Source organism: Pan troglodytes, chromosome 6 (genome assembly GCF_028858775.2).
Source record: "Pan troglodytes isolate AG18354 chromosome 6, NHGRI_mPanTro3-v2.0_pri, whole genome shotgun sequence".
NCBI classification, from domain to species: domain Eukaryota; kingdom Metazoa; phylum Chordata; class Mammalia; order Primates; family Hominidae; genus Pan; species Pan troglodytes.
In genome coordinates, this window is record NC_072404.2 from 43,961,279 (window position 1) to 43,987,494 (window position 26,216).

The window sequence follows — 26,216 nt, forward strand, 5'->3', positions numbered from 1 at the left end:
CCTGTCTAGATAGTAATATGACTCTTGACTCCTCCATTGCCAAGGCTGGTGATACATCTCTAAGAGGAAGTTGTAAATATTCATAGGAATATTTATATGTACACTGAGGAGCAACACGACTCCTTGAGTGCTGGTCTGCTGATGGTTGACAGAACTAATGAGTCAAAATTGGCAAAAATAATGGTAACTTCGCACTAGCCATCAGGTATTTTATAACTGATGTATTGTGTGATTTTTTAGGACAGCTAAAAGTAGATTTTGTTATGAGGGACCAAGGAAAAGTTCTGGAAAAAGATAGTCAACAACCAAAAAATCAGCAGTATTTTGTACTTGTGGAAGTGACCTTATTAGTCTCCTAAAGGAAAAATTGGGTTACAAATAGCTCTATGACCTGGAAGATTAAAACAAAGGAGTTTCTAGGTGAGCTGTGGAGAAAATACAGCCATGTGCTGCATAACAACATTTAGGTCAACAATGGACTGCATATATGATGGTGGTCCCATAAAATTATAATACCATATTTTTGCTGTATTGTTTCTGTGTTTAGATATGCAAATACTTCTCATTATGTTACAGTTGCTTATAGTATTCAGCACAGTAACATGCTGTACAGGTTTATAGCCTAGAAGCAATAGGCTGTACCATATAGCCTAGGTGTACAGTGGGCTCTACCATCTAGGTTGTGTCAGTTAACACTGTGATAATGAGGAAGTCACCTAATGACGCATTTCTCAAAATGTATCCCTGTCATTAAGTGACACATGGCTGTATTTAAGTTTAGGAGTTAGAGCCAAAGCTGAGAAAGGGGGAAAAAAGCTGCAAAATCAATTTGAATGCCAGGAGAAACCACTGTGAGGAGAATAAAAGGTTGGAGACAATAGAAGCTGGAGGAAGGTAGCTATAGAGACCCCGTTGTTTCAGTTACTTTGGGCTACCTGACAGCAGCTTCTAAAAAAAAAAAGAGAAACAAATGAAAGAATATTCTTAATCCTCAGGGCCCATCTTGAGAGAGACTTGCGTTGAACGAGTGGTGAGACCGAGCTCCAACATGCCAGCTGGCTGACTCAGCCCATGCTAGTGAAATAACTGACTACCAAGTTGTTGACCCCTGCAGGGTTGATGAGCTAACAAGTATTTCATACCACCCAACATTACTGGGCAGCTGTGTGGCATCTTCCCATTTTGCCAACCTGTAGTCTATGGAACAACTTATATACATTGTCAAATGCCTTTCCTCTTTCTGGCTTGCTCTTCTTTGCCTGGACCAAGCAACAGTCCTAGTGGTGTAGTTATTGTCAATAATATATACTTGATTTTTTTCCCTCTCTTCAGTCATTCCCTTGTATTATTTATATATCTTCCCTATTGACTAGATGTAGGTTCTGCTGAGAGCATGAGAACTCTTGTATTACCTTTGAATCCTTTTAAATGCCTGTGTGGTGTTACATTTTTTCGGTGCTCAATGCTTACGGTTTACTAAAATGGGAACTCTTAGTGGACTTACATAGGGCCCACTTCATAATTGTTTTCTGTTCTACAAATAGATACAATTTATTAGTTTTTTTTTTCATTTTTATGGCATAGAAGAATATTCTTATTTCTGCCTATCTTATGTTTTAAAATTTCATCTCTATGCTCCCCTGAATTCCTGATTCATATCCAACTGCTTACTTTATCTCGACTTGGATATTAATAAGCATCTCATGCTTTATGTCTAAACTGAACTGGTATTCTTGCTCAAAACTGCCCCTTGTCTAGCTTCCCGCTTTCACTAAATAGCACATCCATCCTTCCAGTTTCTCAAGCTCTAAATTTTGCAGTTCTGTTTTAGTCCTCATTTTCTCCCATACCCCATGGCTAATGTGTCGCCAAATGCTTTGGGCTCCTTACTTGGAACCAATCTATTCTCATCCCCTCTACTGCCCTCACCCTATTCTATGGAGTCAGTACGTCATCTCTCTCCTGAATTATTGCTGCTGTCTCCTAACTGGTTTCCCCACTTCTTTGCTTCTTTCAGCAGAGACTCTTAAAACTTAAGCTACATTATTTTTCTCTTCTACTGAAAATCTTCCGGTGTCTTCCCATCTCATTCAGAGTAAGACTTTACAGTGGCCCACACACAAGGCCCAGCCCTTTGTTAACTGATCTGTCATCATCTGAGGTGCTTCCCCTCTCTCACTTGGCTGCAGCTTCACTGGCCACCTGGCTGCACTCCTCTGTGACCAGCTCCACCCCTCCTCAGAACTTTTGCCCCTGTTCTTCCCTCTATCTGCAGTGCCCTTCCTCCTTGTATCTACCTGGCATTTCTCCCGTATCTCCTAGTCGTTGCTCAGATGCTGCCTCAATGAAATAATCTCGACCCCTCAGTTTAAAATGACCATGTTTCCAGCCCTACTTTGTCTTCCATCCCCTTCCTGTAGAAGGTAAACTCTGTGAGGATAGATGTTTTGTTCATCACCATGGGAGTGCTCAGAAGGGGACCCGACACAATTTTAGTGCTCAAACATATTTGTGGGGTGAATGAAGTAAATGTGGTATATTCTTGGCAAACTTGAATTTTCAAACATTATCAAGTGCGGTTCTTAAACCATGTAGTTCACATCCAGATTCAGCTTCTCAGTGTATATTTTAGGTTTGTCTCATAAATTATGAAAACATTGATATGCATTTACCCAGCCATCTTTAAATCTTAATATTTATCTCTGCATTACATGTCAAATGAAAGTTTAGTAATATTTTTAATATTCCTATAGGAAATAGATCACATAGAAATTGCGTTGCTTTAAAAAACAGTTGGAGTTCGGGAGATAAATTAATGTCTGCCAGAGGAGTGACTTAAAAGCACCATGACATGTATTTTTCCCCTTAAATTTTTCTAAGTCATTGATGTTAATTTCTAAATAAATCTGAGTCTTAAAGCAGATTGTTGAAAGGTTAAGTTCTGTTATGTGCACACAATTACTTTTATCTGCTGATGGTAACAGAAATCATTGAATGAGACAAGACTACAAAACAATGACCAAACTTTAACAGGCAGCCTTGGATGTGTGTGTGTGTGTGTGTGTGTCTGGGAAAAGGGCAGAACACAAAGCATTCAAGAGTGAGAAGATTTATTAAGATGAAATGAAAGCATTAATTACATCCCAAATGAATATAAATAACACTGGAAAATATGATGCCTAGAAAATAAAGATTAAGAATAACACCATGGAAATAATATATAAAGATGTTACCATGGAGTTGGGCTGTCGAAATTCATAAAGAAAAGTAAGGAGAGGAGCAGAAGGAAGTGCCGTTGAAATGTGCATCCAAGTGTAATAAGTCAGCCATGTGAATTAAATAACACATGGTGTGTCTGAGCCTTGGTAGGTGGTGCTTTGTAAAAGATCTGTCTTTACCCAGGGGTCCCTGAGTTCTAGTGCAGGGAACAAATGAAGGAGCAACTTGGCTTGTAAAAGCTTGTGGTGTATGTTGTACACGTTTTTACTAAAGACCTGAGCAAACTTTAGACCCCAAACCATTGGATGATGTGACTCCACTATTTCACATACACCTTATAGCAGCCACAATAATAAAAGACCATTTTCAGTTATATAAGTGACATTGGCTCAAAATGCAAATAGAATGACTTCTATCTATTAGTCATGCATGCTTTAGAAGCCTTTAACTACCTCCATTTGTGTTTAGGTAATTTGAGAGTTGTATTAAGGGCAGAATGATTTGGGTATCCGGAATTCTTATATGGGTTTTCCTTTAAGTCTATCAGTGCAACTCAAACTTGTGTATCTAGGAATTTTTATACAGAGGTACGTGTACAAAATTCATATGCATTCTGTTTTATAGCATGATTTAAGAGGTTTTTGAGGATGTTTGGTTTGTCTTTGCCTTTAAGTGTAGCATACTTAAGAGCAAAGTTGGTCTCATGATTTTTTTTGCCATGAAAATTTGCCTTTGCTTTCTTTGCTATACAATAGTTACCTCTTATCCATGGACAGTACATTTCAAGCCCCCCCCCCAGGGGATGCCTGAAACAACAGATAGTACCAAACCCCTATAAATATTTTGGTTTTACTTATACAATAATGGGCAGATAGCATATGCAGTGTGGCTATTCTGGACAAAGGGGTGATTCATGTTCTGGGTGGGATGGAGTGAGATAGTGGGAGATTTCATCATGCCACTCATGATGACACACAATTTAAAACTCATGAACATTTATTTCTGGAATTTTCTATGTAGTATTTTTGTAGTTCAAGTGTTTCAGGTAACTGAAACTGGAAAGTGAAACTTCAGATAAGGTTGGGGAGGGGGATTATGGCACATATATATGCTACATATGTGTATGTATACTGTATGCATCTTATGTTTAAATGTATTCATATTGTGTGTATGTGTGTATATACTGTGTATAGATAAACAGGTACAGACACAGCAGTGCCATCTCAAAACAGCCTTATGCCCTTACGTTTTTCCGAATGAATCAGAAATAAGTTGCATACATGATGACACTTATCCTTTAGTACTTCAGCGTGCATCTCCTAAGAATAAGGGCATTCTCCTGCATAACCATTACTAAACTGTAATCAATTCTCCAATTGACTTTTGTGGCTTTTGTTTTTAATTCAAGATTCATTCTAGGCTTGTGCATTGCATGTGATGCTTGTGTCTCTTTATGCTCTTTTCTATTTGAAGAGTATTGACACCACTATCCTTTTTATTTTTGTTTTTCACCACATTGACTTCTCTGAAGAGTCCAGGATAGTCGACTTGTAGAATGTCCCATATACTGTTTATTATTATTATTTTTAATGACTAAATTCAAGTAAAACTTCTGGCAAGGATTTATCATAATTGATGTTATATAGTTCGTGTTGCAACGCATCAGAAGGCAGGTAATGCCAGCTTGCTCCAGTATTGGTGATGCTGTTTGATTACATGGTTCAGATGGTGACTGCCAGATCTCTCCACTGTAAAAGCATATTATCCCCAATGAAATTATTAAATAATCTGAGAGATGCTGCTTTGAAACTACAATATCATATCCCCCAACAACCTTTTAATAATTGCCAGCATCCATAATGGTCCTTGCCTGAATCTGTTACTACACTGGGAGTTGCAAACCATTGATTTTTCTAATTTTATTATTCCTTTTACATTTTTATGTGACTTTTTTCTGTATAGAAGAACTCTTCCCATGCCATCTGTCTTTTATTTACAATATTACCATGGACTCATGGAATTTTTAAATTTGTCCAATGTAAATTCCAACATTACTGTCATTATTCATTTTTATGTTTAAGTTGTCCCAAATGGACCAGGGGGAGCCCCTTCATGACAGCCTACACAATTTTTTTAATGGTTATAACTTTTTGTGTCTTCTTTAAGAAATCTTTGCAAAAAATATTGCAAAAAAATTGTCCTACACATTCTTCTAAAGCTTTGTATTTTTAATTTTTACGTTTAGGTCTGTAAATCATCTTAAATTATTTTTTACCTGGTGTGAGTTAGGGTTTGAAGTTCTTTTCAGTTTTAATATCTGGTTGTTTTCTTCACTGTTTGCAGAAAACAGACTTTATTTTCACCATTGGATTACTTTGACAGCTTTGTCAAAATTGAAATGACCATATGTGTGGGCCTATTTATATACTCTCTATTATGTTCTATTGACCTATTTGTTTATTCTTATGCTAGTACCATACTGTTTTGATTACTGAAGCTTTGTGGAGTCTTTAAGCTAGGTAATATGTCTTCTATTTTTGTTCTTTTCCCAGATTGCTTTGGACAGGCTTATTTCTTTGCATTTTGTATACATTTTAGAATTAGCTTGTCAGTTTCTATTAAAAAAAAAAGCATGGTGGGATTATGATTGGGATTGAGTTGAATCTGTAGATCAGTTTGAGGAGAATTGATATCTTCACAATATGAATTCTTCCAATCCATGAACATGGTATATCTCACGATTTATTTTCAACTACTTCCATTTCTCTCAGCAGTATTATGTAGCTTTCAGTTTTGCAATATTGCATATCTTTTATTAAATTTATTCCTTAGTGTTTTGTTTTTGATGCTATTTTAAATGGCTGCCTTGCCTTTCTTTTTTTGCTTTCTCTTTCTCTTTCTGTGTCTAGTCTTTTGCCACTCCCCTGGATTGAAGGAACTGGTAAATATATGAATCACAAAATCATAAAAGTGAGCTCTTGTTAACAAAGTTTTGTTGTTGTTGTTTGTTTGCTTGCTTTTTTAAATGGAAGGCAAATGTATGCGGCATGATAGATGTAATTATAGAGGTCTGTGTACACTCTTCTTTGATAGGGGCAGAGAGGGTTAGAAGAGTAAGAGGAAACAAAGGTTTCCCTGAGAAAATGGGCTTTGAATTAAGGCTTATCAAATGGGTCAGAACTTTAGAGATAAGGAGAGTGGCACTCAAGGTGCTACTGGAGAGAAAAATGCAAGCAGAGGTTTGTGAGAACATAATGTTTTTAGGGAACTGCTTGTGATTTTTTACCATGATGAAGTGGCTGTGGAGAAGTAGGCCAGTGTTAGGTTAGGCAAAATTAAAGAGTTTGAGCTCTACCTGAATGAAGGTCCCAAGAAACCATTTAATAAATAATCTCATAAATTTAATATGCTTCTCTAAAAAATCGGCTGCTGTCAACTAAGTGCTTTTTTAAAAAAATGAACTAATGCTTAATATTTGGAAAATTTCCTGTTACAATTCAGATTTCTGGCTTCCACTGATAAATATAAGTCTGCCCTCTCTTTCCACACATATAGCCCCTGAAGATCGGGCGCACACTCCTCTCCTGTTTGTTCCTCCTTGTCTCCTGAGGCCAACTGTCAGTTTCCAATTTTCTTTCAGCTTACATTGTTGTTGTTGTTGTTTTTATGTCAGGGATGTGTTTCTCCCTGGCTCTTTCCAAAATCCTTCCCTCTCTATGTGTTTCTCTGTGTCTCTTTCAGAATAAGAGACTTAGCCACATTTTAAGAGAGTGAAACAGATATCCACTTGGAAATGAAGAGTTGTCCTACAAAATTTGAAATTATGCAAGTTCCTCCTGCCACCTGCCTCCAATTAAAAACCAATCAAAATGTACATAATTTCAAAGCTTTTGGCCTAAATGAATTGTAAGTTGTGTTCGCGCATGCTTTTGAAATGCAGTGAAACGTTTTAATGAGTAAACAGAAATGTCTGTCCTCCTATTAGGATTAGTTTTTTGTTGTTGTTGTTGTTGTTGTTGTTGTTATTTTGAGATGGAGTCTCGCTCTGTCGCCCAGGCTGGAGTGTAGTGGTGCGATCTCGGCTCACTACAATCTCTGCCTCCTGGGTTCACGCCATCCTCCTGCCTCAGACTCCCGAGTAGCAGGTACTACAGGCACCCACCACCACGCCCGGCTAATTTTTTGTATTTTTAGTAGAGACGGGGTTTCACTGTGTTAGCCAGGATGTTCTTGATCTCCTGACCTCATGATCCACCCGCCTTGGCCTCCCAGAGTGCTGGGATTAGAGGCGTGAGCCACTGCGCCCAGCCAGGATTAGTTTTTATCTATATGTGTTTTGAATTATGTGAGGTTTTAGGAATAAGCTCTGATATGTTTGTCTGACTTGTGGGAGCGGTTGTGAGGTTTAAATGACATAATGTATCTTAAGTACTCAGCATTGTGCCTGACACAGTAAGTCCCAGTGTGAGGAAGCTCTATTCATTTTGTTATTGTTAATATATGATATACAATGTTATGTAATATATAATTATGTTATATTAATATGTGTGGTTAGTTTATACTTTTGTCCTGTAGTATGTTGCAATCTTTAATATTCTTGTGTTGTTACATGTTCTTGTTCAGATAATGTCAGTATTATCCTAGCTTTATTTAATAATAGGATAAATTTCCTTTTTAACATTCTGAATCAATATGTAGGATTTTGTCTTTTATTTCAAATATTGAAATGCCCATAAAACTGTCTGACTCCAGTCCCTTTGCTAGGTAATTATTTTTCACTATTCTTTTTTTGGAATGGTTTATTCTATTCAGGTCATTTGCTTCTTCTTAGTGTAATTTATATATTTCCAGAGTATTGACTTTAGTTATGGTTTTCAAATGGAATTAAAATATTACTTATACTTTGAAAATGACCTCTTCTATAGTGGTACTTGTATTCCTTTATTAGTACTCCCTTTATTAGTACTTTACATTTGCCCTTTTAAAGGACCGATCATTGGATTTATCTATATATTTTAAATGTGTTTATGAAGTGTTCATCAGGCACAAAAGTAGAGTTTTTGTTATAAAGAATCACATTTTTCCCACTCCCCAGCTTGCAACAGTTATCATCATCCTCCTTTTGGATTTACTAATTGTATTCATTGTTTTTCTTTTTTCTTTTCTATCCTTTTCCATATAGAATAGTTGCAGCTTTCTAACCTTATTATTTAAATGCCGAATTATTTAATTTTATTCTTTATTTTAAAAGTAGTAAATTACTTTAAGGTAGTGATTTTGATAGTAAGCCCAAGTTTACAGCTTTCCATTGTTTTTACTGTCATTTTTTTCCAATAGTTTGTTTTACTTTTTAAATATTTTTATCTCAATGTTATTTTAGTAAATAGTACTATGTTATGGAAGTCTATTTTATGCACTGCTCATTCTCTATAGAGTTCCTTATTGCAAGATTTAGTACGTGTTTTTTGGTCTAGTTTTGTGATCATTTTTATAAATATGGCTTACCTCCTCAACATAGTATATAGTCTATGACTGTAAAGTTAAAAAATAATTATCTGTCTTAAAAATTTTAATTATAGTATTGAAATAATCTGTATTCATATCATTAAAATATCAAATAGGCTAAAAAAGTAAATGTCAAAACCTTTCATTGTGATTATAATCTTCCATTTACATAGCATTTGCCTTTTTTTGTTTTTAAAACATTTTGTATCTCTGTTCTTTCTGATAAAGCATACACTGATACTGAGTGGTGAATATTAAGCCTAATTTTATATATATATTTGGACTGAGTCTCGCTCTGTAGACCAGGCTGGAGTGCAGTGGCACAGTCTCGGCTCACTGCAACCTCCGCCTCCCTGTTCAAGTGATTATCCTGCCTCAGCCTCCTGAGTCGCTGGGAGTACAGGCGCACGTCACCATGCCTGGCTAATTTTTATATTTTTATTAGAGATGGGTTTTACCATGTTGGCCAGGCTGGTCTCGAACTCCTGACCCCATGTGATCCACATGCCTCGGCCTTTCACAATGATGAGATTACAAGCGTGAGCCACTGCCCCTGGCCACACTTATCAGTTTTTAAAAATCCCAGTGTTAGCCATACTTGCTGAGTTGAAAGAATATGTGTCAGAATTTGCAGAGCTTAATTATGCACCTTGAGTTATTGTGGACTTATTAAAAGCCTTTGTGTGAGCTGTGAACCTCATCTGACTTTTATTGGTGTGAATTAGTAATCATACCCAAATACTTGCAAGTCAGAATAAACAAATTATTGTATAGTCAAGTTCAGTGATTCTAGCTTTGCTTTGAGCTTGCTAACTGTAGTCCACTTAATAATTCCAGTTAAGGAAAATTATTGATAATTACCTGTAAGTTTATAAAGAGATACTGGGGGAATATCTGAGTGATGATACAACCTTTCTATAATTCTTTTTTTGGAATTACCACTTGCATACCATGTACAGAATGTGCGAGTATTTTGTAATAGCTATCCATCATTTAGATTGTGTCTGAATAATATCTCTAGAAGTTCCCAAAGAGTAGTTTGTAGCTGATGGTGCCAATGTAGGTCATTAGAAATATCTAGACTCCATCTCCCAAGAAACTACTCCGTATTATCACATTGGTGACATTATTCGTGTTTGAACCCAGACCTTCTCCTTGTTAACTGAGAAACCTGATTAGTCAGCAGCTTAAAGAGCCCACTTGCAAGTGGCTTTGCCTTGCATGAGTAGGCTCATGTCTCAGTGTCTGCAGTGAACACCTTAACTGCCATGTGGACTGAATGTTTACTTCAACCTGACCAGCCTGTTGTTTCCTTATGTAAAATGTTACATCTTAATCAGAAACATGGAATTAGAAAAAGGATGTGGGAGGCATGCAGAGGATTATTAAATTAAATTGTTGTCAATTAATTATAGGAATCACTTGGCCAATGGATGGGAGATAGTTGATGCAGTGTCACATTGGATCATGACACTCCTTTTCCTGTGTTTTCCTGGCTGACCCATCCTCTTTCTGATGGGCACATTCCCTCTTCTCCTCTTTAGACTTGAGCATGTGCCTGTCAGCTTGTTCTCATTGCTTGGCTTGTGAGCTATTTTGTTTCTTTGAGGATATAGCACATCTACTGTGATTCATTATGTGTTTTTTTAATAGTGTAACTCTCAGTATTCCTTTGTTTCAAAATTATTCCCCATTGTAGACCTGATGATACGTATCTATGGAATGCTTTGTAGAGTTTCATACATAAACTTCTTTTTCTCTGTTTCTTTTTTTAAAATTTCACTCGTTTTCACTTGGCATGTTAGGAATTTGCTGACAAAATTTGATTCTTTGACTCCAGAAATATTTTTTAATTTGAAGTAATACCAAATAACTGGCCGAGGGAGTTTATTTAAATGCCTTATAGAATTTTTCACATAATATTTTGAGATGACTGGTTTTTACCCAGATTTCTCTATATAGTAGCTTTCTATTGCCTCAGCTATTAATTTGGATGTAATTTATGAAATAAATTTTTAGAAAAAATATTTCTAAAATTGGGACTACTGGATTTAAATTTTAAACGCCTGTTTTTTTCTGGACATTGTATTTAATATGGATCATATATGGCACACAGGAAAACAAGGCTGCTTTGAAATGTCAACGTAATTGTAATGGGCAGTTCGCCAAAGAAAGATTTGTTTGCTTTTGGCTTTATGAAACTTTTCCTGTAGAGCTTCGTGGTGAAGCTTCTCAGACTCAGGAGGCTGGAGTGTCACACACATGCATCAGCTCCCTAACCTTGCCCACTGCCAGTCCTTTCCCTGTGAATTTCTGATCCTGTGAGATAGCATTACCTTTTTTCTCTTTCTTTCTCTTTCTTTCTTTCTTTCTTTCTTTCTTTCTTTCTTTCTTTCTTTCTTTCTTCTTTCTTTCTTTCTTTCTCTTTCTCTCTCTTTCTTTCTTTCCCTCTCTCTTTCTCTCTTTCTTTCATTTTTTTTTTCTTTCAGGGCCTTGCTCTGTCTCCCAAGCTAGAGTGCAGTGGCGTAATCTTAGCTCACTGCAGGCTGGAACTTCTGGGCTCAGGTGATCCTCCTGCCTCAGCCTCCCGAGTAGCTAAGACTACAAGTCTACACTGCCATACCCAGCTAATTTTTAAATATTTTGAAGAGATGAGGACTCACTGTGTTGCCCAGGCAGCTCTCAAACTACTTAGCCTCCCAAAGTGCCAGGATTATATTTGTGAGCCACTGTGCCCAGCCACTTGTTTCTTTTTTTAAGAATAGCTTATCTACAAACCATCTTTGAGGTGTTTTCAAAATGTAGACAGCCTCATATAGGCAGACATTAAGCAGAACTTTTTATTTTATCTAAGTTTGAATTACTGGTTGAATTTGACATATCAGTTTTCCAGGTCTTGTTAGCATGCCATAATGTTCCTCATGTCACATGGGTGCCTTTAGAATATGAAGGTGACGCTGTCTTGCTGTGTTTTAGTACTCTGGATTAGCTTCCTTCCCACATCTCTCTTCTCTATGCATGCTTATTTTTAAAGCATCTGTGTTTTTTCAGGCCTCTTTCTCATACTAGCAAGGTAAGTTTATAAATGTCAGGTTATTCCCTCACTGTTCCCATTTCCTACTTCTAGCTGCTTCACCTCGGAAGGTGAGGGCTCTAAACAGGACTTTTGTATCATTAACCAGGTCTCATAACAGTTGGGGGCCTTGCAAGACAGCCAGCTCAGGCTGCTTCCTGCTTCCAGGGGCACCCAGTCCCAGGATACAGTGGTCACAGCCATGGCAGTCTGTCCTTTGGGACTCTCAAATCCCATGACTGTATTTCGCACACCATGTGAACACTTCTTGATGTGTCTCCTACTTTCTTCTGTGAATCTGGGGTAAGGCAGGACGATAGAGAGGAAAGAGCCAAGTTTTAATCCTAACTATACACTATCTTGAAATATCTCTTAGATGGATCCATGTAGGCCCCACCGTTTTTGCCTGTAAAAAGAGTCAGAAAGATCAGGCTGGCAAAGTCAATTGCCTCCAGGCTAGGTGAAGATTGAGGCCAACTGGAGAGTGCGTGCCCCACTGAAAGTGGTCAGCAGCTTGGCTTTATTATCATGGTAAGAGAATGCAGACCTGGTGATTCTATATCTTTTGACTTTTCAAGAGAAGCTGGAAATCTGGGTAAAAAATAATTAATTAAAATGTTAGCAGTTAAGTCAGTATCTTAAGAAACACTGTACAAGACCAAGAAAACATGTCTCTAAGCCAAATCATCTCCAAAGACCTTTAGCTAAGATGATGACTAAGGCCTTTCTAAATTAAATATTTTTAATGTCTATTATTCTAACATTCTTTTGGAGGAAAACATACAGTGTCCTGGCTGCTGCCATAAGTAGTGCTGAGAAGGCTGGGTGGTTGGGTTGAGAGACTTGGCTTGGCTGTCAACAGGAGGTGCACAGTCTCTCTCTTCTCCTCCTAGGAAGGCTGAGAGATTGTGGGGCTCCTGTAAAATGCAAGTAGTGGTAGCTCCTGCTCCATAGCAGCTGCTGTCCCCCATCTGGGTAGTGTCACTTCTGTGTGGAAGCAGATGGAGCTGATGTTTTGACCCGGCTCTGTACCCATCATGAGGTACAGCCTAGATCAGGTGAAATTCAGGCAGCGTACAGACCTGTGAGCTTGAGAATAAATGTATAGGTTACTTTAAGCCATTGAGTTTTTAGTGATTTGTTAATGTAGCATAAATAGAAATAGCTGACTGATAATGTAGTATAGAGGAGGATAGTTACACATTGGTATAAAACAAGACATCAGTCTCTTTTTCAGAAAACAACCAAAGGGGATTCTCATCTTCTCACCCAAATGTTTTTCTTTATTTTCTAATTCTTCACTCCCATACTTCCCACACAGTTGGGATAAATTCTGAATTGCAGATTTAGCTTCCTGTGTATACAGCCAATCAATACTTAGCACCCTCTTTAGAGAGGTATGGCTTTTCTTAAGCCAACCCCAGAGAGGATCTCAGTACCCCGGATTGAATATTTAATACTTCTGAAATGACATCTGGAAAAATACCCAAGCTTTTCCTCAGAAACAAAAACAAACAGTTGTAATCTCCTGAATTCAACAGAGATTGCTGAGAGCCTACTCTCTGCTAGTATATGTGCTAGATGCTAGATAGAATTTATGCAGTTGATGTTTGTTCTGTTCCTGCTGTCTGTCGTGTGCTGTGGTCAAATTCAGAGCCTTTAAGGAATATACTAGTTAGTGGGAGAGGCAGTGAAGTGGATAATTAAGGCCTAGTGTGGTAAGCAGTATCATTAAGTGGCACATCCGCAGACTTAGGGGAGCTTGGGGGAAATGCATCTGACTGCCTGGAGGTTGGAATATGGGGAGCATTCAGAAAAGTCTCTCTGAAGGAACTCACCCCGTACTTCAGCTTTCTGAAGGATATGGTTAGGATGAAATCCAATAACCAGACAGTAGAAAGTGGCTGTAAGGAATGATCCTTCTCTTTACTCATTAAAAGGAAGGGCTCTTTCTCAATGAGTGTCAGAATCACATGGTTCAGGTATTGGGGATTAACCAAGAGCCACATGTGATATTGGTGCATATGCCCACCAAAAATTTATAACTTGATTGTGTATGAAAATTCCATGACACTTTTTCTGCACTTTCTCAGACTCTCTTGGCATTGCCTCAAGAACCTGCAGCCACTGGCTTTGCTGGGCAGGCAGCTCTAATCTAGTCTGTGGGGTTCCAGCACCTAGGCTAGCCAGTCCCACACCCAGTTTTTGTATCTTCCCTCAAGACTCAAATGAAATGCCATCCCAGAAATGTGTAATCTGGCTTTAAGAGAGGCTACCTTGGGCAGATGAAGCAACTAGAAATGTAGTAGAGTTAACTCACTGTCAGGAGGAATTTGACAGGTGGAAATAGGCAACAAGAAGCAGCTGGGTAGATGTAGTCCTCCCCACTGTTCCCCTCAAAGCCCCCACCCCAGACTGCTCTGAGGCATGGTTTCTCCATTTCACCCATCTGGAAATGTATCACCTGACTGAATGTACCTGTCTGCCCTTAACCTGCTGTGTCGCTTCAAGGCTGGTGAAGAAGCTAGTGCAGTGCTTCTCGTTCTTCCCTGTTCCACTATTTTTAATTCTCATTTAACCTATATATTTTTTAAGGAACTCAGGCTAAACGTTCTATGTGTTAAGCCTGAGTTCCTTAAAAACATTTAGAAGTGTATCTAGTATATTAACTCAAATACATTTGTATTTAGAATGTTTTAACTCAACAATGAAATGAGTCACAGAAAAAAAAGCCAGTCTTATTTTAAGGGCTAATAATGCAGAAATCAAGAGTTTCCTACAGAGCATAAATTAGCTGATATTTCCTTAGTATTTTTCACCAGTGCTTCCCAAATTTCCCAGTTTACAGTCTGCTTTGTAGGAGTAAGAAAGATTCTTGAGCTCTCCCTTCCCACTAGCCCACAGGCCCTTACCGATCCCCCAAATAGATTATCAATCAGCAGTAATTGTTTTTTTGGGGGGATGGGGAGTAGAGCCTGTCAACTTTGTTGACCTGCTGTTGTGTGCTGCAAGAGGCCATATGTGACTGTTAGTTTCACCAGCAGTAAGGGAGATAGAAGACAAAGATGGCCAAATGTTTCTGAGTTTGAATAGTATGTTTCTAACATGAGTCCCTCAAACTAATTTTTCTTCTTCTCTAATTTTTCTGTTTTTAAGTAAAAGTTTCACTCAAAAAATTAATTCTAGAAGTCTGAACCATATGTTTTCATAACCTAACAGAGATTAACCTTGTCATTGGTTACATCTAGACCAATCAATTCACTGGATTAAGTAGGTAAACTAGAAAGAAAAAGAAAAGCAAGCTCACTCTCCTTTTTACAACTTCCCTTTTTCCCAGAGAAAGATCAGTTTGATTACAGCCAATCTGCTCAGAGATGTCTCTGCTTTGTGTAACTTTTTTATTGAGGTGAAAGTATCTATAAATTCTTGCTAATTAGCAGTTACACATATACATATGAAAAATAATGTAATGATTCTCATTTCCCAAGCCATGTATTTCCATTGTGTATTTAATGTCTTTTTTTATTTTGAAATATATTTCACATTTCTGAGATTGATACGTTTCTTAATCTTTCTTATTCACAAGAAGTGGGTTTGTGGAAGGAAAAAGGAGTGAAACTAAGAAAATGATTTAATTTCCTTGAAAATGATCTTCCTCCTAAAATCAGTCCTTGGTTTGAATTTTGAATTCGTTCAATTTTCTGTACATATTAGTGAATTTAATAATTTAAATTAATTTTAAAATATAGCTGCTAATTATTAGACTGGCTTAGAATTATTTGAGTTGCTTTTTCATAATGTAGGATATATTGTTGCAAAAATATGTGTGTATTCATTCATCCAGATTTCTTTTTTTTGTTTGTTTTGTTTTGAGACAGGGTCTTACTCTGTTGCCCAGGCTGGAGTGCAGTGGCACCATCTCAGCTCACTGGAGCGTCTGCCTCCAGGTTCAAGTGATTCTCCTGCCTCAGCATCCCAAGTAGCTGGGCCTACAGGTGTGCACTACCACTCCTGTCTAATGTTTGTATTTTTTGGTAGAGACAGGGTTTCCCTATGTTGGCCAGTCTGGTCTTGAACTGCTGGCCTCAAGTGATCTGCCCGCCTCGGCCTCCTAAAGTGCTGGGATTACAGGTATGTGCCACTGCACCCGGCTTCAGCTATTTTCTTAAACTTAAAATATGTGTTTCATCACAAAAGATGTATTAATTACATTCATATTTACTTACTGTTTCAGAATTAACTCCTAGAAGTCTGACAGGTGGTAGTGCTTTGCAAGCTTTGTGTTAAGAGCTGCTACTGGGGAATATGTTGTTGCTGTACCTTCCACTAGGGTGGCATTGATCTCATTAAGACAGAAATTATGTAAGAATGCTTTTAATTTGGGAGCTTATTATTTTCTTTCCTTTTACTAAATGCTTAAGTGGCTTCTTACTGAGTTTTTCAAAATGCTTTGCTGATTTGCTGACTCTGAGGAAACAAATTGAATGACAGAGACACATTACCTGATGTTGCCTATATTGGCAGAAAAGAAAGGGAAAGGCTGCTTAGGGTTCTGAGGACATCTGTACAGAACCCCAGCAAAGTGATGTTTGAATTTAGTGCCTCTCATTGTAAACATATAACAAGTGCAAAAAGTGTGAAAAAGGCCAAAGGAGGGGGAAAATATAATCTCATTAGTCTGAGAGAATCATTGGTAATATCTGATATATTTCTTTTTTTTAACATTTTTATTTTTTTATTTTTTATTTTTATTATACTTTAAGTTTTAGGATACATGTGCACAACGTGCAGGTTAGTTACATATGTATACATGTGCCATGTTGGTGTGCTGCACCCATTAACTCATCATTTACATTAGGTATATCTCCTAATGCTATCCCTCCCCCCTCCCCCCACCCCACAACAGGCCCCGGTGTGTGATGTTCCCCTTCCTGTGTCCAAGTGTTCTCATTGTTCAATTCCCACCTATGAGTGAGAACATGCGGTGTTTGGTTTTTTGTCCTTGTGATAGTTTGCTGAGAATGATGGTTTCCAGCTTCATCCATGTCCCTACAAAGGACATGAACTCATCATTTTTTATGGCTGCATAGTATTCCATGGTGTATATGTGCCACATTTTCTTAATCCAGTCTATCATTGTTGAACATTGGGGTTGATTCCAAATCTTTGCTATTGTGAATAGTGCTGCAATAAACATACATGTGCAAGTTGGAAAACACTCTGCAGGATATTATCCAGGAGAACTTCCCCAATCTAGCAAGTCAGGCCAACATTCAAATTCAGGAAATACAGAGAATGCCACAAAGATACTCCTCGAGAAGAGCAATTCCAAGACACATAATTGTCAGATTCACCGAAGTTGAAATGAAGGAAAAAGTGTTAAGGGCAGCCAGAGAGAAAGGTCGGGTTACCCACAAAGGGAAGCCCGTCAGACTAACAGCTGATCTCTCGGCAGAAACCCTACAAGCCAGAAGAGAGTGGGGGCCGATATTCAACCTTCTTAAAGAATTTTCAACCCAGAATTTCATATCCAGCCAAACTAAGCTTCATAAGTGAAGGAGAAATAAAATACTTTACAGATAAGCAAATGCTGAGAGATTTTGTCACCACCAGGCCTGCCCTACAAGAGCTCCTGAAGGAAGCACTAAACATGGAAAGGAACAACCGATTCCAGCCACTGCAAAAACATGCCAAATTGTAAAGACCATCGAGGCTAGAAGGAAACTGCATCAACTAACGAGCAAAATAACCAGCTAACATCATAATGACAGGATCAAATTCACACATAACAATATTAACCTTAAATGTAAATGGGCTAAATGCTCCAATTAAAAGACACAGACTGGCAAATTGGATAAAGAGTTAAGACCCATCAGTGTGCTGTATTCAGGAAACCCATCTCACGTGCAGAGACACACATAGGCTCAAAATAAAGGGATGGAGGAAGATCAACCAAGCAAATGGAAAACAAAAAAAGGCAGGGGTTGCAATCTTAGGCTCTCATAAAACAGACTTTAAACCAAGAAAGATCAAAAGAGACAAAGAAGGCCATTACATAATGGTAAAGGGATCAATTCAACAAGAAGAGCTAACTATCCTAAATATATATGCACCCAATACAGGAGCACCCAGATTCATAAACATAAAGCAAGTCCTTAGAGACTTACAAAGAGACTTAGACTCCCACACAATAATAATGGGAGATTTTAACACCCCACTGTCAACATTAGACAGATCAATGAGACAGAAAGTTAACAAGGATATCCAGGAATTGAACTCAGCTCTGCACCAAGCAAACCTAATAGATGTCTACAGAACTCTCCACCCCAAATCAACAGAATATACATTCTTCTCAGCACCACACTGCACTTATTCCAAAATTGACCACATAGTTGGAAGTAAAGCACTCCTCAGCAAATGTAAAAGAACAGAAATTATAACAAACTGTCTCTCAGACCACAGTGCAATCAAACTAGAACTCAGGATGAAGAAACTCACTCAAAACCGCTTAACTACATGGAAACTGAACAACCTGCTCCTGAATGACTACTGGGTACATAACAAAATGAAGGCAGAAATAAAGATGCTCTTTGAAACCAACAAAAACAAAGACACAACATACCAGAATCTCTGGGACACATTTAAAGCAGTGTGTAGAGGGAAATTTATAGTACTAAATGCCCACAAGAGAAAGCAGGAAAGATCTAAAATTGACACCCTAACATCACAATTAAAAGAACTAGAGAAGCAAGAGAAAACACATTCAAAAGCTAGCAGAAGGCAAGAAATAACTAAGATCAGAGCAGAACTGGAGGAGATAGAGACACAAAAAACCCTTCAAAAAATCAATGAATCCAGGAGCTGGTTTTTTGAAAAGATCAACAAAATTGATAGACCGCTAGCAAGACTAATAAAGAAGAAAAGAGAGAAGAATCAAATAGATGCAATAAAAAATGATAAAGGGGATATCACCACCGATCCCACAGAAATACAAACTACCATCAGAGAATACTATAAACACCTCTACGCAAATAAACTAGAAAATCTAGAAGAAATGGATAAATTCCTCGACACATACACCCTCCCAAGACTAAACCAGGAAGAAGTTGAATCTCTGAATAGACCAATAACAGACTCTGAAATTGAGGCAATAATTAATAGCTTACCAACCAAAAAACGTCCAGGACTAGACGGATTCACAGCCGAATTCTACCAGAGGTACAAGGAGGAGCTGGTACCATTCCTTCTGAAACTATTCCAATCAATAGAAAAAGAGGGAATCCTCCCTAACTAATTTTATGAGGCCAGCATCATCCTGATACCAAAGCCTGGCAGAGATACAACAAAAAAAGAGAATTTTAGACCAATATCCCTGGTGAACATCGATGCAAAAATCCTCAATAAAATACTGGCAAACCGAATCCAGCAACACATCAAAAAGCTTATCCACCATGATCAATTGGGCTTCATCCCTGGGATGCAAGGCTGGTTCAATATCTGATATATTTCATAGGTACCTTCTTATAAGAATTCGGTTTAGGTTTATTTTACAGAGTTCTGAACATACTCTGTGTGTGTGTATTCCATTTAGTATTCGATTTTTAATTTAGTTATCATAACCCAGGCATTTTTTCTAAGTCATTATAAATGCTTCATAAACATTTATTTTAGTGACTATACTGTGGCTATACCATGATTTATCTAATTATTCTAATTAGTTATTTAGGTTGTTTTCTAATTGATACTATTATAGATACCTTATGATAAAGTCTTTTAATATGGATTTTTATTGAAATATAATATACACTATTCAGTTGTGTATACATGTATATACTATATAGCATTTTGAATTTTTCATGAGCCAACACATGACTAAAACTACTGTGTACATCAATAAATTATCACTAAATGAACACAACTATGTTACCACTACTCAGGTAAAGAAATAGAACTTTACCAAGTCCCCTAAATATGCCCTCTACCCTCTGCCTTCTAATCACTGTTTCTTCCCTCTTTCTTGAAGATAATCACTAACCTGACCTTTAAGGCCATAGATCAGTTTTTGCTTTGAAGGTCTGTAGTTTGATTAATTTCATTTAGATTTAGGGTTACAAGATCAGGAAGTATGGAGGTTTTAAAGTATCTTATTTCACATAATCAAATTGCCTTCATAAATGCTGTGCCATTTTACCACCACATTGTTAAAAAGTATGAGAAAGACTTTTGTTCCTGAGTGTGGAAAGGAAGAGAAATCAGGGTCAAGTGTAAAGAGACGAAGTTCTGGACAGTGAATAATAGGACCAAATGGGATCATACTGCTTTAGGGAAATCTCAGCTGTCTGTTTCTAAATTCTATTTTATGGCTTTGAAAATCCTCTTCTTTACCTAGACATTGCCAGTCATTGTGGCAGAAAGAAAGGAGAGCGTGGTGAGCCACGTACTGGCGATTCATGTACCAGCTCTGGACACAAGTGGCATATGAACTTCTGCCCACGTTACATGCCACGTTCATGGCTAAAGAACAGATATGAGTTCAGTAGAGCCAGGAGTATATAATCCCACAGGGAGAGGTCCTACAGGAAAGGAAACTAGGCTGCTTGACAATCATACCATCCACCACACTTTGTTTAATGTCTTTGTCCCATCCATAAGCAGATCAGATTATTTGGATTACTCATTTTTAATTTTTATTATAAAAGTGCCCTCTGGTCTTGAGGGGCCTGCATCTCTGTATAGGACTATATCTTCTGTAATTATTGGTCGGGTGGTTTGCATAGTGCTAAACTTTTTGTTTAGTGTGTGCACTTCTTTTCCAAGAAGAGGCCTAGAAACAAGAAAATGCTTGTTCATTAAGAGGATGGGGAAATGCTAACTAACTTTAGTTTATAAGGTACTTTTGATGGAAAGAAATTCCTCCTCAGGAAGTAAGGATATTTGAGGCAGTGTCTTGCTCTGTTACCCAGGCTGGAGTCCAGTGGCATGATCATAGCTCACTATAACCTCAACTCCTGGGCTCAAGTGATCCTCCTATGCAGCTCCTGAGTAGTTAGGACTATAGGCATGTGCTGCCATGCGCAGCTGATTTTTCTTTTTTCTTTTTTGTACAGACAGGACCTTGCTATATTGCCCAGGCTTGGAAATAAGCTTTTTTATAGCTAATTTACACATTCTGCTTACATGCTCCAGGAAAGCATTCAGTAAATGATTTTCTAGCCCATGCACAGTTATACTTACAGGACTGTGGAGGTTTTCTCCCTGTCACAGCAAGGTAACTGAGTCGTTCACCAAGAGGTTTGGTCCAGGTCATCAGGAACACCTTTCAGTTGTAGCTAACATCCTGCCTTCACCCTTTCCTACAGTCGGTTTGCTTCTTCTCTATTGCCATTCTTTACTAAACAGCTATTTTGTAGTATTGCTCTAAAACATTATGTGTTGCTTCTCATTTCTCTTTCTCTTTATGTCTTCATGAAAACATAAATCAGTCAAGGTACTCTGTTGTTCAGTTAGAGAAATAGTTGCACAGTGGAGAGGGTTGCACAGTTATATTTGATCAGCTTGGATTTAACATGGTGTCTCTTTTTTATTTCCCAAAGGTGTCTTCTCTTTAGGGATGGTGAGGTTGGAAAAAGGCTCCTGTAACCCTCCTCCAGGATGAACCACCTGCCAGAAGACATGGAGAACGCTCTCACCGGGAGCCAGAGCTCCCATGCTTCTCTGCGCAACATCCATTCCATCAACCCCACACAACTCATGGCCAGGATTGAGTCCTATGAAGGAAGGGAAAAGAAAGGCATATCTGATGTCAGGAGGACTTTCTGTTTGTTTGTCACCTTTGACCTCTTATTTGTAACGTTACTGTGGATAATAGAGTTAAATGTAAGTTGGTGGTTCTTTCATAACTTTTTAAGAAGTGTTTCGAGAGACAACAGGGTTTTTTTGTTCGTTTCTCTTATCATTTGTTTCATTTAGTAATTTCCATCTTTTTCCAAATGAAGCCATTGCTTTTCTCCTCCTGATTTGGACCTTTCTTGTTCTTTAATATTATTGTTTAAGGCAAATGTGATCAGTTTAAAACTCATGTTGTCTGGGGTTTTGAAATTTGAATTCCTGGTATTTTGCTCTGTAACAGGAGTTGACAAACTATAGGCTGTAAGACAAATTCAGTAGGCCTGTTTTAATAAAGTTTTATTGGAACGTGGCCAGGCCTGTCTGTTTACATATTGTTTATGGCTGGCTTTTGCACTGAGTAGTTGCAGTTGAATAGTTGTGACAGAGACCCTCTGACCCACAAAGGCAAAAATATTTGTTCTCTAGTCTTTTTCAGAAAAAGTTTACCCATCCTTCCTCCAGAAAATGTAGAATGCTTTTGGAATATGTTTTAGATGTTTCATGTACTTTTCTAGTTCCCAGGTTTAAGATTCTGCATATGTTTATTCTTTACTTTCTTGCAAAGAGATTACTTGTTTATATTGCATCGGAAAAGTTGTCCTGGAGGCATTTGGAGGTTTATGCAGTTATTCTGTATTACCAACTAATTGTTTAGACCAGTACTGTCCAATAGAAATATAATGCAAACTATTAAATATGTAATTTAAAATTCTCTAGTTGCCACATTAATAAAAATCAAACAGATGAAACTCATTTTAATAATATTTTTTATTTAACCCAATATATGTGTTTTCTTCCCAAAGCCTTTGGTCTGATTGTTTACATTTCTTACTAACCAATAGGTGAGCTCCTCCGGGAGGTTTTCCTCACAAGCAAAAAGTGTCTGCTTTCCTATTTTCAGCAGTTCATTTATTTCCAGGAAATGTTTGCTAAGACCTAGGTAGTAATCATTATTCCCTGTTGTTTATTTTTAGGGGGTTACTCTTTGCTAGGCACAGTGCTAGATGTTTTATGAGAATTTATTATAATACAAAAATATGAAAAGATGCTGAGATTCCTGTTTGAAAATTATTTAAAATTTTGCCTTTTAACAGCAAGAAGCAACATCTTAATCTAATTTTTGATTAGTATTCTAATTCATAGCATAATTTCAATTCTAAACTCTACTCTCTTAATAATTAGGGTCACTGAATCTCATTTAATTTCATCATGAATCCTAATAGAGGAACTAAACTCGTTATGAAAGCAGACAGTTACATTAGAAAATAATATTTGTCCCATAATCACAGTGACATGGAACATGAGTCCACTGTTAAGTTTCTGTTTACAGATTTTTCTTCTGTTAATTTTGCACTGTGGGATTGTTAAGTTTTGTTTATAATCAGACAGCCCAGTGATATGACATAGTAATTTAGAGTCTCTTTTTGCTATGTGTTCCACATGTGCACATTAAAGAAAATATTTTAATTAATGTATATTTTAAAGGAGTAATATGATTTCAAAACTGTAGCTATGTAATGAGAGATGAAAAGGAAATGCGTCTTTTTTTTTTTCTTTTTTGAGACAGAGTCTTGCTCTGTCACTCAGGCTGGAGTGCAGTGACACGATCTTGGCTCACGCAACTGCCACCTCCTGGGTTCAAGCAAATATCTTGCCTCAGCCTCCAGAGTAGCTGGGACTACAGGGCGCACACCATCACGCCTTGCTAACTTTTTGTATTTTTAGTAGAGACAGGGTTTCACCGTGTTGGCCACACTGTTCCCTATCTCCTGACTTCATGATCCACCTGCCTTGCCCTCCCAAAGTGCTGGGATTATAGGTGTGAGCCATCGCGCCTGGCCGGAAATGCATCTTTTAACAGGAAACACATCAGTAGTTTTAAGGGGGCACACTTTAAATTTATTTTAACGCCAACAGCAAGTCCGGGCATTCATTGCTTTGGCTGCTTATATCACTGTATGCCTTTAAATGAGGAAAGTCATGGGGTAGAACTGTGGTGGGGTTCATGGGATCACACTTCTCATTTCTCTCCTTTCTGTTTTGTCCAGGGAAGTGGAAATGAAGTAGGCTGCCCCCTGTTCTTGTTCACAGACAAGTTATCTGTTTACATCTGCATGCAACGTGTTATAAATGAAAAATCACCAGGCCTAGCAATTTAGAAATGTGTTTTTATCCTCACTTTTCCACCAACTACTAGTTTCCCCAGCTGTAAAATTAAAAGATTGGAAAAGGGTATATGATCAAGCAAGAACATCAGGACTTTTTTTAGTATGATTGTTTTTCGATGCCCAATTTCTAGTTCTACTTGTTTTGAATTGTCAGTCTTGACCTGGCGTTTTCACTACACGCAGTACCATTCATTTTGCTTTGTTGTCTCTCTGTAACTCTCTAATCATTCAAATCCATTTTTTTTAAACATGTCTTTACATTTACCAAATGCCAGAGAACAGGCTTCTAATTCAGGTGTTGCAAGCTCTACCAAAAAAAACTATATGGGATTTAGAGTTTAGCTGAATAAATATGGCACATAATCTTATACTGCCTTGTGATGTAGTCTTTAAAAGAAGAAAGAAAATGTCATAAAGGGTGCTTAGGGCTTTAGAATATGGAGAACCAGCTGTTCTTTGCAATTATAACAATAACCAAACTACTTTGCCTTCATGTATGACTTCCACCTTAGCCACCTTCCCTCCTTGCCACAGGGACCTGACTGGCACCATCCCAGCCTCAAATGCAGGGCTCGGTGAGCCAGAGAAGCCTAACACCACCTTAGTTCATTTTCCTTCTAGAAGATCTTAGGGCTGCTGATCTCTTTTCGGTCAGTCAGAAGGATGGTTTTGATTCTATCCAAGGCCTCATGGTCCACCTTTGAGTAGACTGATTTCCCAAGTTGGATCTGGAATTAATTATGGCTTGCGTTCCCTGAGGACTCTTTTCCCTCTGCAGACTCTCTCCTACACTCTGTAGACAGTGTGAACAGGGATCAAAGTAGTGACAGTTGAAAGGAATTTGGTTTTCTTTTTAGCTTTTGATACTTGATTGAGACTATGGTTCAAAAAAAGCCTTTGTCAATGCTTAGTGACTTTTTTCTTACTATTTTCTAACTGGCGTTCTAGAAAATGTCATAACAGTCCTAATTTGACTTAGAGCTGTCGTGACCAGGTCTTTGGCCTTGGGCAAGCTGTTTAATAAGTTCTCTGGGCCTTTTGATCAATTTAATAAACTAATACTGGTCTTGCCTTCCTCATGGGTCCATGTGAAGATCAAATGGAAAGATGTATACAGCAGCCCCTTTGAAGATACAAAGGTCTGCATGATTATAGTTCATGTAATTTATTAATAACTAAAATAAATTTAACCCAGAAAGAAGAAAAAAATGCAGGTTACTGTTTTCTCACTATTGTTACATTTAAGTTTCAGGTACTTATTACCCTGCTAATTCTGATTCTATTACCTCATTCCTACTATGCTCTATAAATGGTAATGACCAAGTATAATAGAAATTCAGATGAGGTAGATCAGTGGCTTGGACTGTTTGAGGGAGTGAATGGAAGAGATGGACTGTGAATTGGATTTGGAAGGATAGGTGGCAGTTAAGATGGGAGGATGATCTGGGAAGGATGATCCTTCAGTGTGGGAGCTTGGGGAGAGGGTTTGGAGATCATGGTGCATGGAAGTACTGAGGCAGGAGTGTGTGCTTATGTGTGGGGAGTGCGTGCTCAAGTGCTTGTATTTGGAGGGAACAGGGACAGAGGCTGAGAAAATACTAGCTTGGCTAGAAAGTAAGGTGCCTATTGGAAATGAAATTGAATAGGTAGGCTGGTGCTAGATTATTCAAGTTATTAAAAGGTATATAGAAGGATTCGTATTTACTGCAATGGTGAGCTGTTACAGATTCTGGAGCAGATTGGACAACATGATTTTGAGATTTTCCAGAAGTCAGTGACTCACAGTCTACATCACAGCCTCCTTGACCTGTCCAGTTGGATGTCTGACTTAACATGTTTCCCCCAATGCATACACACACCTGCTTTCCCCCTTTTTCATCAGTAAGAAAATGCAGAGACTTAGGCCAAACATGAAAACGCATTTTGATTTGCTTGTTTTGTATTTTTCATGCTTCATATCCAGTCTAAAAGTAAGTCCTATCAAATCTGCCTCTAAAATATATTCAAAATGTGACCACTTCTCTTCTTTTCCACTGTTTCTCCTTTTCCACTGTTTCCCTTCTTTTCCACTGTTTCCCTTTCTTTTCCACTGTTTCCAGCTTCAACCAAGCCACATTATCACTCATCCAAACTGCACTCCTGGCTGGTCGCCTGCTTCCTCTCACCCTGCAATCCATTCTTCTCACAGTAGCCAGGGTAACCTGTGAAAAACAAAAGTCAGATCATGTCGCTTTCTGTTACAGCTCTTCACTGGCAGGCCATGCTTTTAGAATAAAATCCAAATGTTGTACTTTGGCTTGCAGAGGCCCCAGAAGCCTCTCAGACTTCCTCCCCACCCTCTGTTCCTGGCTCACGGTAGATGA

General features: G+C 38.0%; 1 protein-coding gene across 20 annotated transcripts in view; it reads left to right on the forward strand.

The window, feature by feature from the left end:
• Window positions 1-26,216, forward strand: part of STARD3NL (STARD3 N-terminal like) — a 56,574-nt gene that overhangs the window by 11,985 nt on the left and 18,373 nt on the right. For 6 of the 20 annotated variants that reach the window (XM_519050.8, XM_009452914.5, XM_009452911.5 and 3 more), the window contains one exon: window positions 21,391-21,673. In XM_519050.8, coding sequence (XP_519050.1) covers window positions 21,449-21,673 — 225 coding nt within the window. In that variant the 5' untranslated portion in view covers window positions 21,391-21,448. Of the gene's footprint in view, window positions 1-343; window positions 7,126-12,178; window positions 12,329-15,675; window positions 15,929-20,186; window positions 20,390-21,390; window positions 21,674-26,216 lie in introns of those variants that run through there. The other 14 variants (XM_054687479.2, XM_054687481.2, XM_063815324.1 and 11 more) reach the window with 7 other exon arrangements.